Source organism: Stigmatopora nigra, chromosome 11, assembly GCF_051989575.1.
Source record: "Stigmatopora nigra isolate UIUO_SnigA chromosome 11, RoL_Snig_1.1, whole genome shotgun sequence".
Classification (NCBI taxonomy): domain Eukaryota; kingdom Metazoa; phylum Chordata; class Actinopteri; order Syngnathiformes; family Syngnathidae; genus Stigmatopora; species Stigmatopora nigra.
The window spans coordinates 10501583-10515343 of NC_135518.1; the positions used below are offsets into that span (position 1 = coordinate 10501583).

General features: G+C 37.8%; 3 protein-coding genes across 5 annotated transcripts in view; 2 read left to right on the forward strand and 1 right to left on the reverse strand.

The window, feature by feature from the left end:
* The window catches only part of LOC144204314 (alsin-like), a 40784-nt gene extending 38298 nt beyond the window's left edge, over nucleotides 1–2486 (forward strand). For both annotated transcript variants that reach the window (XM_077728237.1, XM_077728235.1), the window contains exons 39-40: nucleotides 102–198; nucleotides 473–2486. In XM_077728237.1, the coding sequence (XP_077584363.1) occupies nucleotides 102–198; nucleotides 473–511 (136 nt within the window). In that variant the 3' untranslated portion in view covers nucleotides 512–2486. The remainder of the gene's footprint in view (nucleotides 1–101; nucleotides 199–472) is intronic.
* Nucleotides 2078–9177, reverse strand: LOC144204317 (ras-related protein M-Ras). The gene is made up of 6 exons (XM_077728242.1): nucleotides 9038–9177; nucleotides 6374–6568; nucleotides 6070–6223; nucleotides 5540–5639; nucleotides 5356–5435; nucleotides 2078–4796 (listed from the first exon to the last, which is right to left on the reverse strand). The coding sequence occupies exons 2-6, from the start codon at nucleotides 6564–6566 to the stop codon at nucleotides 4700–4702; spliced, it is 624 nt and encodes a 207-aa protein (XP_077584368.1). The 5' UTR covers nucleotides 6567–6568; nucleotides 9038–9177; the 3' UTR covers nucleotides 2078–4699.
* Nucleotides 9178–10463: 1286 nt separating this feature from the next.
* On the forward strand, nucleotides 10464–13343 carry tmem177 (transmembrane protein 177). 2 transcript variants are annotated; one of them, XM_077728087.1, is made up of 3 exons: nucleotides 10464–10643; nucleotides 10710–10944; nucleotides 11768–13343. In XM_077728087.1, the coding sequence occupies exons 2-3, from the start codon at nucleotides 10744–10746 to the stop codon at nucleotides 12497–12499; spliced, it is 933 nt and encodes a 310-aa protein (XP_077584213.1). In that variant the 5' UTR covers nucleotides 10464–10643; nucleotides 10710–10743; the 3' UTR covers nucleotides 12500–13343. The 2 variants fall into 2 exon arrangements, with proteins under 2 accessions (XP_077584213.1, XP_077584212.1); XM_077728086.1 differs by having other exon boundaries at nucleotides 10719–10944; nucleotides 11768–13341.
* The last annotated feature ends 418 nt before the right edge of the window (nucleotides 13344–13761 follow it).

Consider the following 13761-nt stretch of genomic DNA (forward strand, 5'->3'; position numbering starts at 1 on the left):
AGACATTAAATAATAGCCAATCATCACATTTCAGTGCATTTGAGTGATAAAAGTGCAACCTATTTTGACTTGGACATCAAATTAACTGTACTGTCATTTAGAATCAGGAACCTAGGAGCTGAAGTGAGTCTCATAGAAGACTTCATGGATCCTAACGTTCAGCATGGAGAGTTAGGACTGATGTTCACCACATTAAAGGTGAGGAGTCTCACTCTATCCTTTTTCTCCTCTCCACATTGCTCAATGCTTTATAGTGCTTGGGCGCCATCTGGTGTATTATACTGGCGAGGAAAATAATATATTTTATAACAGAAAACAATGTTATAAAATACAAAATGGACTGCCATTTTAGTACAGAGTGAATTGTGACAGAGTAGTGTAATTATGCACTAATGAGCAGGTAGGCAAATCTTTATATAAGTTTTCCATAGTCGTATGAAAATTTACTGTGTGTTATCCCTGTTTTTTTTAGGCCTGTTATATGCAGATACAGTTGGAGTCAATGACATAGCACTAAGCAGGAGGGATCGAACCAGCGAGAAGCTACTGGGCATAACTGCCATCTTGCATACAGAACCACTGACAAGTATGTTTCTACTATTCTCATTGGGCTTTTGTTCTCAACTGTCAGTCACTTTTAGAACTACTAATAATCTGGACAAAAGCATCTCAGGGGAGAGTAAGTCTGTTTATTAATAATGTTACATTTCTCATGGTGTTTTTTAAAGAAAGGGACTTCACAAAAAACTATTACTGTTGACGGTTTCCTTTTTGAAAAGAAAAAACACAGTATAATGGTGCATCTTTTAGTAGTCAGTATTTTATTTCAGCATTTCACTGGTTGCAAACTTAGACAGTTTGATTCCAAGCAAAAATATATTGGAAAATTTAATCTTGTTAGGGTTGGGTGAAATTTTTGCATTTCTAAAGTCCTTACTTTTCAAGAAATTTAAATGAAATGTAGGGGTGTTTCACTAATTTATAATATTGTATCAAAGTTCACTGATTTCAGTAGCTTGATTGAAAAAAGCAAAACTTCTTATTCATAAAGATTCATGATTTACCTGTTTGTAGTGAATCTATATAATAAATAATTTGTTAATGATTATCTCCACAATCTCCACATCTTGGTGGGTAAACACAATATAAAACAATGAGTTTAAAAAGGGATGACACCTAAAACTCTTTAGTCATATTTTAGATTTTAATTTATGCTGATTTTGCTGACTACTGGTTAAAAGCATTTCATGAGTTGGTTTGGTGGGTGGGGGCGTCTATATTTACTTGTCACTGGGCAAATGAACAAAATATGCACTTTTTGATTCTCACTGTTATTATGCAAAGGCATGTTTGTCTTTTGTTAGCAAGCTGTCAGGTATATCAAGTATTTACATGTCACAGTTGAATGTATGAGCATTGTACATGCAAATAATATCCTGTATTGAGTGCTTACTTTTTTAAGTTTTAACTTTAGGCACTTGGGTGTATTTAATCCATTTTAGAACAGTGAACAAAAACATTCCAGGCATCAGCACGGGTAATCTCAAATACTTGAATGCACAATAATAAATGCACTGTTTTGTATCACACCTTTCACACTCACATATAAGATTTAGACAGTTCATCACACATTTCAAATGTGTTAAAATGACTGCGTCAGTCGGATTATTTTTACATTTTGTTTTCCCCACTGGGTGTAACAAATAAGAAGAAAACAATCATTTGATATGAAAACTACAATCAAAAGTAATTATTTTTGAAAGATCATACATATATATATAGAAAAAAACAATGTACAATTTTTGTAATGTTGCTAAAATGCACTACCACTTTTAACATAGAAAATGTGTGGCTTTTTGCATGACACCTCAATTAAAGCAATCATGTGAATTTGTGTTTTAGTTTTGTGGGGGTTTTCCCCCAATAAAACAAGAATTAAGGGTGTAATATTGCAAGGAATAGATTTTTTAACAGTTTAGGCTCACATATTGCCGAAAAAGTAGTATGTATTAACAATTATTTGAATATTAAATTAGATTAGAGAATGCATTTTAAGACCACACAATAAATGAGTCAGTGGCGTCGAAATACTTTATTGTGATGGACCCTGAGGCTAGAATAAAAAGGCATAATTTATGCCTCAACTAATTCCTCAGTCAGACCGACGACAAAAAGACATGCCCGTTAAAATAAAATACACACAGAAAAAAAACATTTAGAACATGGCACAGTAAAAAAAAATGGGACTGGTTTCCGAGACATGAAAAGCCTCATTTGTCCATTTATTTTCATGTTTTAAAATATGCAATAGCAAAAAAAGTGCTTGGTTTAGCTCACATAACATTCAGGGTTTAACAACACTTGATTGATCCACTTTTGGCGTTCTGCATTTTGATTTGGCCAAGCTTTCATGAACAGCAGATTTTTTTTGTACCAGCTATAAACCAAAACTCGGGTTTTAAAAAAATAAAGTAAAACATGGAGCACCCAGTTGTTACTGTGCTGTAAAAGAAAGTTATCAGCATTTTGCCCTCTTTTATTTTGCAACAGTTCAAAAATTGATTAACTTGAACACAATTCAAAGTGAATTACATATAGTATCTTTAAAATGAGTAAATTCAATGTAGTGTGCTTATATGAGGCAGTACATTGATATGATAAAATTAGCATCCATAGTTGTGATTATTTTTTTGCCTTCAAAAAAACAATGAAAACATTGACACAAAACACAACTCAGTTTTTAAATATTGTCCCAAGACTTATTTAAAAAAATGAGTGTTTGTCATTATGAAGTGTTTTGAGGACAGAAGTGAATTTAACAACAAAATGAAAAATCAATAAGCACTGGCACTAGCTTCCCTTTAGTTTTCAATTTCTTAGCGTGACAGACGTGCGTACAAAAATATTATAGCAGTCTCGTTCCAAATTGCATTGACTCATAGATTTGATCTGCCAATGAAAATAGATTTGCAAAATCCTTTTCACATGGCTACTAAGCCAAGGTCGGTCGGGTGATGTTATCTTCTTGATGCTGCCTTTTGTTGTTGTTGCTTTTGTCCAGGTTTGGAACAGGCTGAGGTAACGTACATTGATAAATTATTGTATATTGAAAAACAAACAAACAAAAAAAATGTACATTTCCATATCAATAATACAACATAGTATGAAACGATGCAACATGGACACATTCAATTCTTTTTCAACTGACTTGTTTCCTTTTTTCTGCCTTTTCGGTCCTTTTAAATGTCCAATATTGTTCCAGATCTTTCATTTTTTCCCCACTAAGTCCACATTTGGTCGCAATCCCAGTCCTTATGAATACAACAGGCCAGACACATACAGCTACATCACTAACACTTGTATTTTTCTTCTTCTTCTTCTGGAATTGACATTCCAAACAATTTGGATCACTTCATCTGCCTTTAAGGAAAGTCCGACATCACATTAAAAGTGCAAAAATGTTTTCCCTTGACAGGCAGAATTCATAGAGACAACAGGTTTCCTGATTTGTTTTTTTTTTTTAACAGTATAAGCCATTTCATAGATTATTAAATTGTACATTCCTATTGGGCCGTTCCATGAATGTCTCACTTTGAAAACTCTAGTCGTATTTTGACGTTATATTGCCTTATGGATGTGTAGGCTTTGAAAAATCCCTTAACTAGTCGTCTGAGGGCTCTAATTTTTTTTATGTGTGCTGTCCCTTCGCTGAGCGTGATTGGTCTTACAACATAAACCTGAATTCATTGGTTTGCAAAGCTCCCACAAAACAACAACTGACAAATTACATCACATTAGTTTGGCTTTTTAAATATCCACCATTAATGTTGACATCATTGCTTACGTTCACCTTCAACATGAAAAAAAAACACCTAAAAGGTAGATTGTGAAGTTTCTATTGTCAGTAAAAACCACTGCGTTTTACTGTAAAAAAAGAGGACAGAAAAATGCTACCAAAAATGAATAGGGTAATATAATTGATAATTAAATAAAAGAAAAAAATAGCACTAATTTCAATAAAAGGATGATAAAGAAAGGAAATGTCAATTTTACAAAACAAAAGGTACTAAATTAATCTGCTATAATTAAAAAAATGATAAAGAAACAATATTCCAAACATACATTAAAAAAATAGTTACCACAAACATGTTGGCATTAAAAGCATCTTTTATGGACCATTTTATCTTGTTCTTCTTACAACTTCAAATTACTACTTTATTCTCATACCAAAATGTGTACACATTTTACTTTCCCTTTTCTGAAAATATTCCCAATTGAACTGCTGGCATGAACACACACTTTACCAAAATTCTATATACAATGATGACATTTAGATTATCAGACACTAAATAGATGACTTTTTCCTGCCCTTCAACATCCCAAAACAATCATGAGTTAACGTTTCACCTAATTCAGTCAATTCCCAGTGTGACGTTCATTCGGTGGATTTGCTTAGTAGAAGTAGTCTGTAAAACACAAAAACACATTTCCCTTTTTTTGTCCATGTCATTATGTGTTTTCTTCATTTTTTCCCCCATTGTCTGCTTCTCTGCCACTCTGGAGACTTTTTTTTAAGATTCCTTCATGAGAAAATGGAAGCAAAAAAACCTTCCAGTTGTTTCCCTTTTTCTGTCCCGTTATTGGGGAGCTCCCTGACAACCAAGTGTATTTGGGAATGATATTGGAGGATTAAGAAAGGTCACAATATGACACAGCGGAATCTGTGAGAAGCTGTGGAACGTTCCGCCCTCCATTTCATCTTCTTCTTCTTCTGGTTTCGTTCGGGGACTTGTTGCCTGAAAAGGAACCCGACACTGACTTAATGAGGTAATAAAAAGTGCAAAATTGCATGTGTTTTATGTTAGCTGGTGCAGTAATTTTACATTGAATTAGATGCAGTAGAAAATGCATGGCTAAGTGTGTAGATACCCTGATTGAAATGTTAGGATTTTGCACAATGGAAAAAAGGAATGAAAATTGACCTATTAAGAATTTCAGGTCAACCAATTTCATTTGAATTTCAAAATTTGAGGCAAACTCCCAAAAAAGTTAATGCCTTAAAGACTTTTAAGTAAACTGCACTCCAGTTCATTTTTTTAAATCAATATTATACATAAACTGTAACTTCTGTTATGTAGGTTGAATAATTTGACTTATGTCTACATGAATCTTATGTTACCATGAAAAATTGTAAATATTGTTTTTCTATTTTTTTACAGAGCAGATCAACTTCACACATTCTGAGAAGATCCTTTTAAATCAGGTAAGACAAGTGTTGGCCTTCTATTGCAAACACAAAAAATAGGAAACAATACGTGAATTGTGCTTTGGTGAGATAATGACAAAAAAACTAACCTTATAACACGGACCAGCTCGTGGAAGGCCTTGTCTACATTCATTGGAGGATCCTTGGCGCTGGTTTCGATGTATGTTATCTAAACAAAACAGGCACATTGTTTTCTTTTTGTCATCTACACACTATTCAAATATTGTATTGTATGTGTTCAATATGTGTATTTTTTTTGTTGGCCTTGCTTACATTATGTTTTGCAGCCATTTCTTGGCCCTGGTCGGTGGTGATCTTTCTCAAATGAACTAAGTCCACTTTGTTTGCCACCAGCACCATAGGAAATGACTCCCTATGGGGTTGAAACACAAATGCAGTAAATACAGGCATTCAGCCAATTTTATATTAGAAAGATCTCTGGCTTTAATTCAACAGTCATAACTTGGTAGTAAAAAGGATGTGAACTTGAGTGGAGTCTAGTATGAACAAACAGGGAACTTTTGGGTTTCACTTCCTCTTTCCTTCCGTGTCAAAGTCCGTTTTAGAGGTGACTGTTGGCCCGTTACTAATCAATTTTGAAAAAAATAACTTTTCGTTCCAACAGGCGCTTTAAATTTAAAGCTGAACTTCTTCCATTCCTGTTATAGATAACAACTTCAACCACAAGCAAACATTGTCTCGATCTTGCCGAGTTCCAGCCTCGGTCAAGTCGTAGTCTCTGGTAAGAATATCTAACTAAAAGATGAAACGGAACTCAAAGGAGTTTTGGCATCTTGTCTAACCTGTCTTTGACCCGCAGTATCAACTGATGAAAGCGGTCGACATGTTCAAAGCTGGCCTTGTCCGTCACTGAGAAGACGATGAGGAACCCGTCCCCTGTCCTCATGTACTGCTCCCTCATGGCGCTGAACTCCTCCTGACCGGCAGTGTCCAGCACTAGGTGGGCACACACACAAAGTACACATAGTACACACTATCACACACATGATTAATCATAGTCGCGGAACATTGTTACCCCAAAAATCCATTTGCTTCTCATTAAAACAGTCTTGCGATTTTTCCACTTATACCCGCTTCCCCACTCACCGTCCAGTATGGCCCATTGTCCATCAATCTCGGTGTGTTTGAGGTACGAGTCCTCAATGGTAGGATCGTAGTCGGGCACAAAAATCTTCTGGAAAAACTGAATGGTGAGCGCGCTCTTGCCGACGCCGCCGTCTCCCACCACCACCAGCTTGTATGTTGGCAGGTTGTCGCTTGGCACCGCGCTGGTCGCCATGGCTACCGGGTGGAACAGAAAAGACTTGACTGTAAAGGCCTGTCATGTCGAGAATAGTAACTCTTTTGTCGACGGCAATAGACGTCTGATCTGTTTTGTCTTGGTGAAGCTGGCAGGGAATACATTGGACGATATACTGCTTTCAATTATACTGAAGGGGTTAATGCCATTACTACTACTAATAGGACTACTTTACTTCACCTTAGAAAGCAAGGGGGAGGCACTAAACTGCAACATTGCATTAGCTAGCACTGAGTATTTTCTGTGGCTGCAGCAGAGCTCTCAATGGCAACCCTCAAAGAGCCATTACTGTAAATGCAGATCTTGTTTTTGCTAGGTTGTATAGAGGCGATTTCATTGTGAGGAAAGCTAGGCTTAAAAAAAGACATTTCCTCATTATTTGAAAGCCAAAGCCTAAAATTCAGAAAACATAGTGTTTGTTTTGCATGTTACAGTCATGCACTAACACTTGTAGCAATGGTGGCATGTCCAAATGTGCTGTCCGATAGAGCCATATGGCCACTATCAATCTGCCAAAATGACAGAGGAGCTTCGTTTTGCGTCATTCCACTGTGCTATTACAGTAGATCTCACATTCTTCCAGTAAGCATGAGAAGTGGAAGGCGAGCCTAGAAATGCGGGAGTAAAAGAATGTGATATAATGGCACACAAGGACATGATATCGAGGAGCTCATAAGTTTTGGGCTTTTTTAAGTAACAGATTTCAGATTTTGGGAGTAGTGGGAAGTGCTCAAATTGACTGATTTTATAGAAGACTGTCAAGAAGAACTGTCACAATGTGTAAAAATTCATAGATGGGAACAAAAATATTGAGCGGAACAATCTCGTAAATACATCCTAATTTGGCATTTCAATGCTGTGCGCCCACAAAGCATCGTATGTTGCCTCTTAGAAAGCTTACGGGTAACCGGGAAGCGGCAGCTGTCAGCTGGCGACCGGCCATCTTATCCTAGCCTGCACAATGGAGGGAAAGGAAGATGCTTCCTTCCTTTCCAAAGCCTACCAGTCACTATGAGCTGTAGATGGACAATTTAAGAGGCAAAGCCCTCTATGACTCAGTTATGGATTGTTTTTTATGGATGCTTGTATAAAGTACACAACAATGGGTTTACAAAATAATGTTTAGTATCGTTTTGTTCAATTGGGAAAATGAACAAAAAACAAAACTTGTCCTTGATGACGCCAGGGTCTTCAAAACTAGTGATTATATTTGACTACAAAATAAGCTCGTTACAAATGCTCTTTAATTGAACAGTAAATGTGTCATTGATGCTATTTTATTTTAAAACTATGCTAGTTCCAATAATAGTGTATAGAACCACCAAATGGAAGCTGACATTCTAATTATGTGGTTGATGGAAAAACATGATGTCCAATTTATTCATGAACCTGATTGCAAGAAAAGCTTTTCCCTGAACCGGTCACCAATCAGACACATTGTTACCATCTCAGCTACAAAAATAATATCAGTGGAAACAGAAACCAAAATTCCATTGAATGCCTCAGTTAGAAAAATACAAAACTACGGGGTCTGGTATGCATGGCATGTGATGTGAATGCTTGAAATAGTAGAAAGGAAAATGCCCATTGCATTGAAGACTGTAGTTCTAGTTTGATTCCTCAAATAACCTTCTCTACCTAGAAATTCCAACTCAGAATCTTAAACTGTGAAACAGATGTGACAAACACTTAAGCAAACTAGAGATCCAGACTGGAAAATCTTGCCATTTTTTTCAGCTACAACATCTCAATCTTGACCTTCATCATCGTAAGCAGAGTAGTGTGTGCAGACTGTTGCTTCTGAATGATCTCATCCTATGATTAAACACAACAAGAATCTGTGTGTCCTCTGCACAGAGGTTTGCAGTCTATTCAAAGGCTTGATGATGTGCATGTAGAGGGGGTGTGTGAGGATTCCTTAACTCATTGCCTGCCATTAACAAGGCTAGACACCCCATTTCATTTAAACTGGAAACACCGGCAGTGAATGCTCTCCTCTAGTCCAAATGGATTAGACGTCTAGTGCCGTCAATGGCAGCCAATGTGTTAAAAGACGCACAAAATGAGCAGCGGTTTTCCCACTGATGGCCGTGATGGATTCAAGGCCCCGTACTGTGTCGTTTTTTTCCTTTTCCTTTTTTTTACCGTATGGAAAAACCAAACAGCAGCCGCCCAAGAACACATTTGTTCTCAATAAGTTTTTCAGCAAAAATCACAATTTCCTCCAAAGGTGCAAATTCGAAAGGGGGATGGAAACGTGCCGCAACCATCAATACACAGTCATTAATCGAATACTAGTTACTAACACATAACGTTAGTAGCGGTTTATACCACAAGTACTACGGGAATTGAACTCAGCATACTAGTCAGAAGGTAGTACCATTGCAAGAGAATCGGTGAAAAGTGACATATTTCAGCCTTTTTACGCCTTTGGAAGCACGGACACTTACCGATCGATGCTCCTCCAATATCAAGGCAAACAATTATAAAAAGAAAAAAAACCCTAAGGCGCCATAATTGTCATTTTTCAGTCCGTTCTGGCTCTACGCCGTAGTCGGGCTTCCCACATCTGCGGAACAATACGTCGAGTAGCTCATCTTTGTATTGCAACAGCTGACGCTATTAATAGAGTAGCCCAAAAGGGGTGGATGTCTCTTTTTCTGCACTCAAGATAATGTTCACCACTATTTTTCTAACTTTGTATGGTATACTCACGCACAATGATACTGAAAACATGACGTCGACTTCATACCAACATCGTTTCTTTAGTTAAATGTGCAAAAATCCCATACATCTCGGGACAAAACCCCTCTAATGAAATGGACTGCTCCCCAAGTCTTTAAAGGGCTATAGTACGGTCAAAAGAAAACTGGAGACGAAAGAATGTGGTGGTTTAGAGAGGATTTTTTTAATGTTAATCTATTCCTCAAGATACTTATGCATCTCTTTATATTCACTAATCTACTTAAGCTCTCTTTTTGCAACTCTCAATTAAAGAAAACTCGATTAGGTGAAATAGTATGGGGACTTTTCCATATTTTTGTTTATGATACATGTATGCAAGTACTTGTTTCATAGACCTACACTTTGGGTTCAGGATGGTGATACAGTAAATATCCTCTAGTCCAATTGCAAAACTACTCGTTTATTTTCAATGCACGCAGACATAAAACTACTTCAAAGTGCAGACATGTCCAGAAAATAGTTTAATTAACCTCTCTATTAGCCTTTCAATGCTGTGGGCTGTTTGTAACACATTCAAGTACGGATTGCATGAGCATTGCACCAGCATCAAAATATTAAATCAAAGAATGCAATTTTGCAGTTCTAAATATCTAGAATTGACTTCATCTCATCGAAGTACACATTTCTTCTTTTTTAAATTAAAAGGTATTATAGATGATAATTACTTCTATTGGGTATGCTAATACATAATACCACATGACTGTTTTATCTCTCAGGCCCTCTCGCTCTACACATCCTCTTGCCTGTTTCCATGGAGACAGCATGAAAGGAGTTTTTTTTTCCCACGAAGATCACAATATCTTATCTCAATATATGTGCAAACACACACGTATACATGGAACTGCAAATCCCAAATGTGATGATATTTTAAAATGCACAAAATGGTCCTTAACTCATTGGATGCTTTTGACAGTGCACAATATGCCCAATTCATTTGAACTGGGAACTAGCAGTCGATGATCAGGTTTCAAATCTACGCGATCTATGTATTTTATCATTATTATTAATTGTTTTGTTTGTTACGTAATAACAAAACTTAAAATCTAAGAAATATATTAAACGCAAAAAAAGGCGAGAGCGCATGAACACAACATATTGCTTGCTGTCGTAAAACTGTCGCGGCCTGGAATACGGCAGTGATGTCGATTTACGACCAGGGCTCTCCTCTTCGTGGTTGTCATGTAACATCCGTGCTCAGCTGTCCTTCAAAGAAATGATATAAGGAACATGATAGTTTTAAGGTGCCTCTAAACTATAAATGCAATATTTTTTGTAAAGCCTGGTGTTTGATTTCCACACAGCCGAAATCACGTAAGTATGATAGCAGCTTGGCTTTGTTTGAACTTATTTCAGATTTGTAAATAGACGTGTATTTTGTCTTCACAGAATCTGAACGTGAAACCACATCGACATGGCGTCTAGGATTCTCAAGTATTCAGTGCTTCTTCAGAAGTACAGAACTCCTCTACTCTTAGCAAGTTGTGGTGGCGTCTTTGCAGCCAACATGTTCTACCACATCTTCCCTGATATGTCATACCGAAAGCTCTACCAAGCCTGGCACAAAGGAGAACCAGTGACACTATCTGACAAGCTAGAAGGACTTTTTCAGCAGGTATACTTCTTATTGTTATTATTCTTATTTTAAATATATTGATCTTTTAGTTTTAGCCATTGCTAGAACATTTAATTGGAAGATCTTCCACTGGATGGCATAAACTACAATTACCATATCTATTTGGTAAATAGGCAACATCTATTCATCTGGTTCTCAATATTTTTCAATTAAAAAAAGTAATCTCACTTGCTGGTTGTAGACTTTCTGCAGCCACAGTAACTCTTTCCTTATAGGATGCTCCAAACGTTCTCGATAGGGTTAAGGTCAGTATATGATAGTGCCTAGTGGCACTATGCTTGGCAGCAGCTGCAACTTCAATGGTATCGTTTCTGCATGGGATTGTGAGAGAATTATTATACTGTGAAAGGCGTGGTTCTTCTTTTTATAGAGTGACAGGAAATAGCCAGCTAGAAACTGTACACATTTCCAAGAGGTCACTGACATCATCAATCACTGAAATTGGTGAGATGGTATGACTGTATAGCAGTTGTCCACATAGTTAATGTTGAATAGGATATTTTACAAATGATACATTTAAAATGTACAAATTTATCTTAATTTTAATACAGATATGGTCAAGGCCACAGAACATTGACAATGTACGTTAAATGTTGTCGCCCACTTTTTCATCAGTCCATTAACCTTCTAATGTTAGGCTTTGAGCAACATGGGAATTCTTTAAAAAATATATGAATAGTTTCTTGCCACATGAGATTATAATCCAACCCAATAAATGTAAATAATTGAATTACAAAAGGGCCTCCAGTACAATTAACATCATTGACATTCCGTTTAAATAGTTGCATTGTTTCATTTATAGGTGCTGAAAGACTACAGTGTCACCTCATCCAATAGCTTCTCTGCCTTTGCCTCCTTTGGCTTCCACCCAGTCAGCGCTGGCGTCCCATGGCTCCCCGCGGGGGCTCAAATAGGCATCCCGGCGAACTTTAACAGCACGCCCGACGACCACGGCGGTATCACCAACAGGAATGTTTTCATCAATGGTAAAACGGTGGAATGGGACAGCGAAACAGGGGCGGCGCTCAAGGACTCTTTGGTGTTTCCCATTCGAGCGCAGAAATTCGCCATAGCGCGAGAAGTGGCCCGTTTACAGTCAGGGGCGCCCATTATAACTGCTGCAGTTGCTCCATTTTGCTTGGGTGGGGTTTGGGTGTACAGTGTGGTTCTGAAGCAGGTGTTCAACCTTCATGCCGGACCCGCTTTACTCCGCGGAGTCGTGAACTTGGCGGCGCTTGGACTCGGCGCCGTGTCTTACTTGCTCGCCTCTGACGCCGCCGTCCAGTGGTCCGATTACAGGTCGGACCGGCGGGCCGCCCAGGTGTCCCGCGACTACGCTGAGGGTGGGGTAGAGTTTTATGACAAGATTCTGTCCAGGAACAAGACACTTCGCACGCTCATGGGACAGAAAGGAGAGGAGATGTATGCACCCAGTGGGAACTTGTTTCCAGCTAATATCCTTCAACTGAAGCACACACCGTACACTTCCAGGAGGAATGGAATAATCACTCTCATGAAAAACGATAAGATTTAAGTTTAACATCAAACATTGCTTTGAATGTTTTTGACTCATTGGTGGTGGTAAATGTCAAGACTGTTTTGACTGACAGAGGCTACTTCTCATGTTTTGGCGATGTGGCATTCCCAAGTATTTGATGTCCCCCCTCCCCTCAGAGAAATACAACCTTGACTTGGAAAAAAAAGACACATTTGCATGTCTGGCTAATTTGTTGAGCGATAATAATCTTAATATCCAGCTCTGTGGGACCTTGGTACTCATCAAGCCACACTCCCCGAGGTCACGTCTGCATATTAACGAGGTTCAGATATGCGTTTTAATTACATTTCTACTCAGATACCCCAAGGATTGAGCTAAAATAGTAGCTTGGAATGAATAATATTTCAAAATATGGTGGATTAAGCAGTGGAAATTCAGTCTTTTAAGCAAAATTACAAATAAGGATTTTTATAATAGCAGAAGGAAGAGGTGATTTAATTTTGGGGTCAAAGGTCACAAATGGCAGAAAATTAATTTTGTGATAAGTGATTTGATTTAATTTAAATTTGGAGACTGTACATGACTGGATAAGATTTGAAGGTCATAGGGGTCAGACCTTTGGTGATGCTTTGAATTTGGCTGCTTAGGTTGAAGTATGTTCTGATGGCTCCTGTAGTAAACAAGTCTGTCACTTCATAACTGGGGTTCAGTCAATCATGTGTGAGTTACTTTGGGATGTTTCTATGAGCAACAGTCCACTCACTGTCTCATCTCCTCCACTACTTCACTGTGTGTCTTTGAAAGGAGCAACACAAAGGCCCATTGTCTTCCTTTAGCGCACTGACTGTCATTACATTGTTATCCACAGGAGGGCACCAGAGTCCACATTAGAACGCAACGTACCTTGTACAAAAACATGAATTACACGGCTTCTCCGTCCCAAAAGGTTGAATGAACGAGCTTTGAATGTTTATTTATTTACAAATACAATGTTAACAGTCATAATGAAACTAAAACAGGAAGACTTAACTCTTGGGAAATGATACACACCCATTTCATTTTAGACAATGATTGGCTGGCAGGGACACCCACCCTCCCAGTACAAATGGATTGGACATTTATTGTTTATTTATTTATTTAAATAGCTTTGGCTAACTACCACAACACATGCCCGATTTTAATAGAAAAAAATGTGAGGTGCGCATGTAATATCTTGGCTTATTGAGCAACATCCGGGTCTCGGGAGGAGTTCCACGCGTGCCTTGATTTACCTGGGTACGCTCCATAAGTAGCAGCGC

Excerpts from the sequence above, each read along its gene's own strand:
- LOC144204317 (XM_077728242.1), bottom strand. The coding sequence starts at position 6,566 with ATGGCGACCAGCGCGGTGCCAAGCGACAACCTGCCAACATACAAGCTG. Across the intron at positions 6,224-6,373 it reads ACAATGGGCCATACTGGACG|TGCTGGACACTGCCGGTCAG; the intron begins GTGAGTGGGGAA and ends GTGCCCACCTAG. Across the intron at positions 4,797-5,355 it reads GAGCTGGTCCGTGTTATAAG|GCAACAAGTCCCCGAACGAA; the intron begins GTTAGTTTTTTT and ends GTTCCTTTTCAG.
- tmem177 (XM_077728087.1), top strand. The coding sequence starts at position 10,744 with ATGGCGTCTAGGATTCTCAAGTATTCAGTGCTTCTTCAGAAGTACAGA. Across the intron at positions 10,945-11,767 it reads TAGAAGGACTTTTTCAGCAG|GTGCTGAAAGACTACAGTGT; the intron begins GTATACTTCTTA and ends TTTCATTTATAG.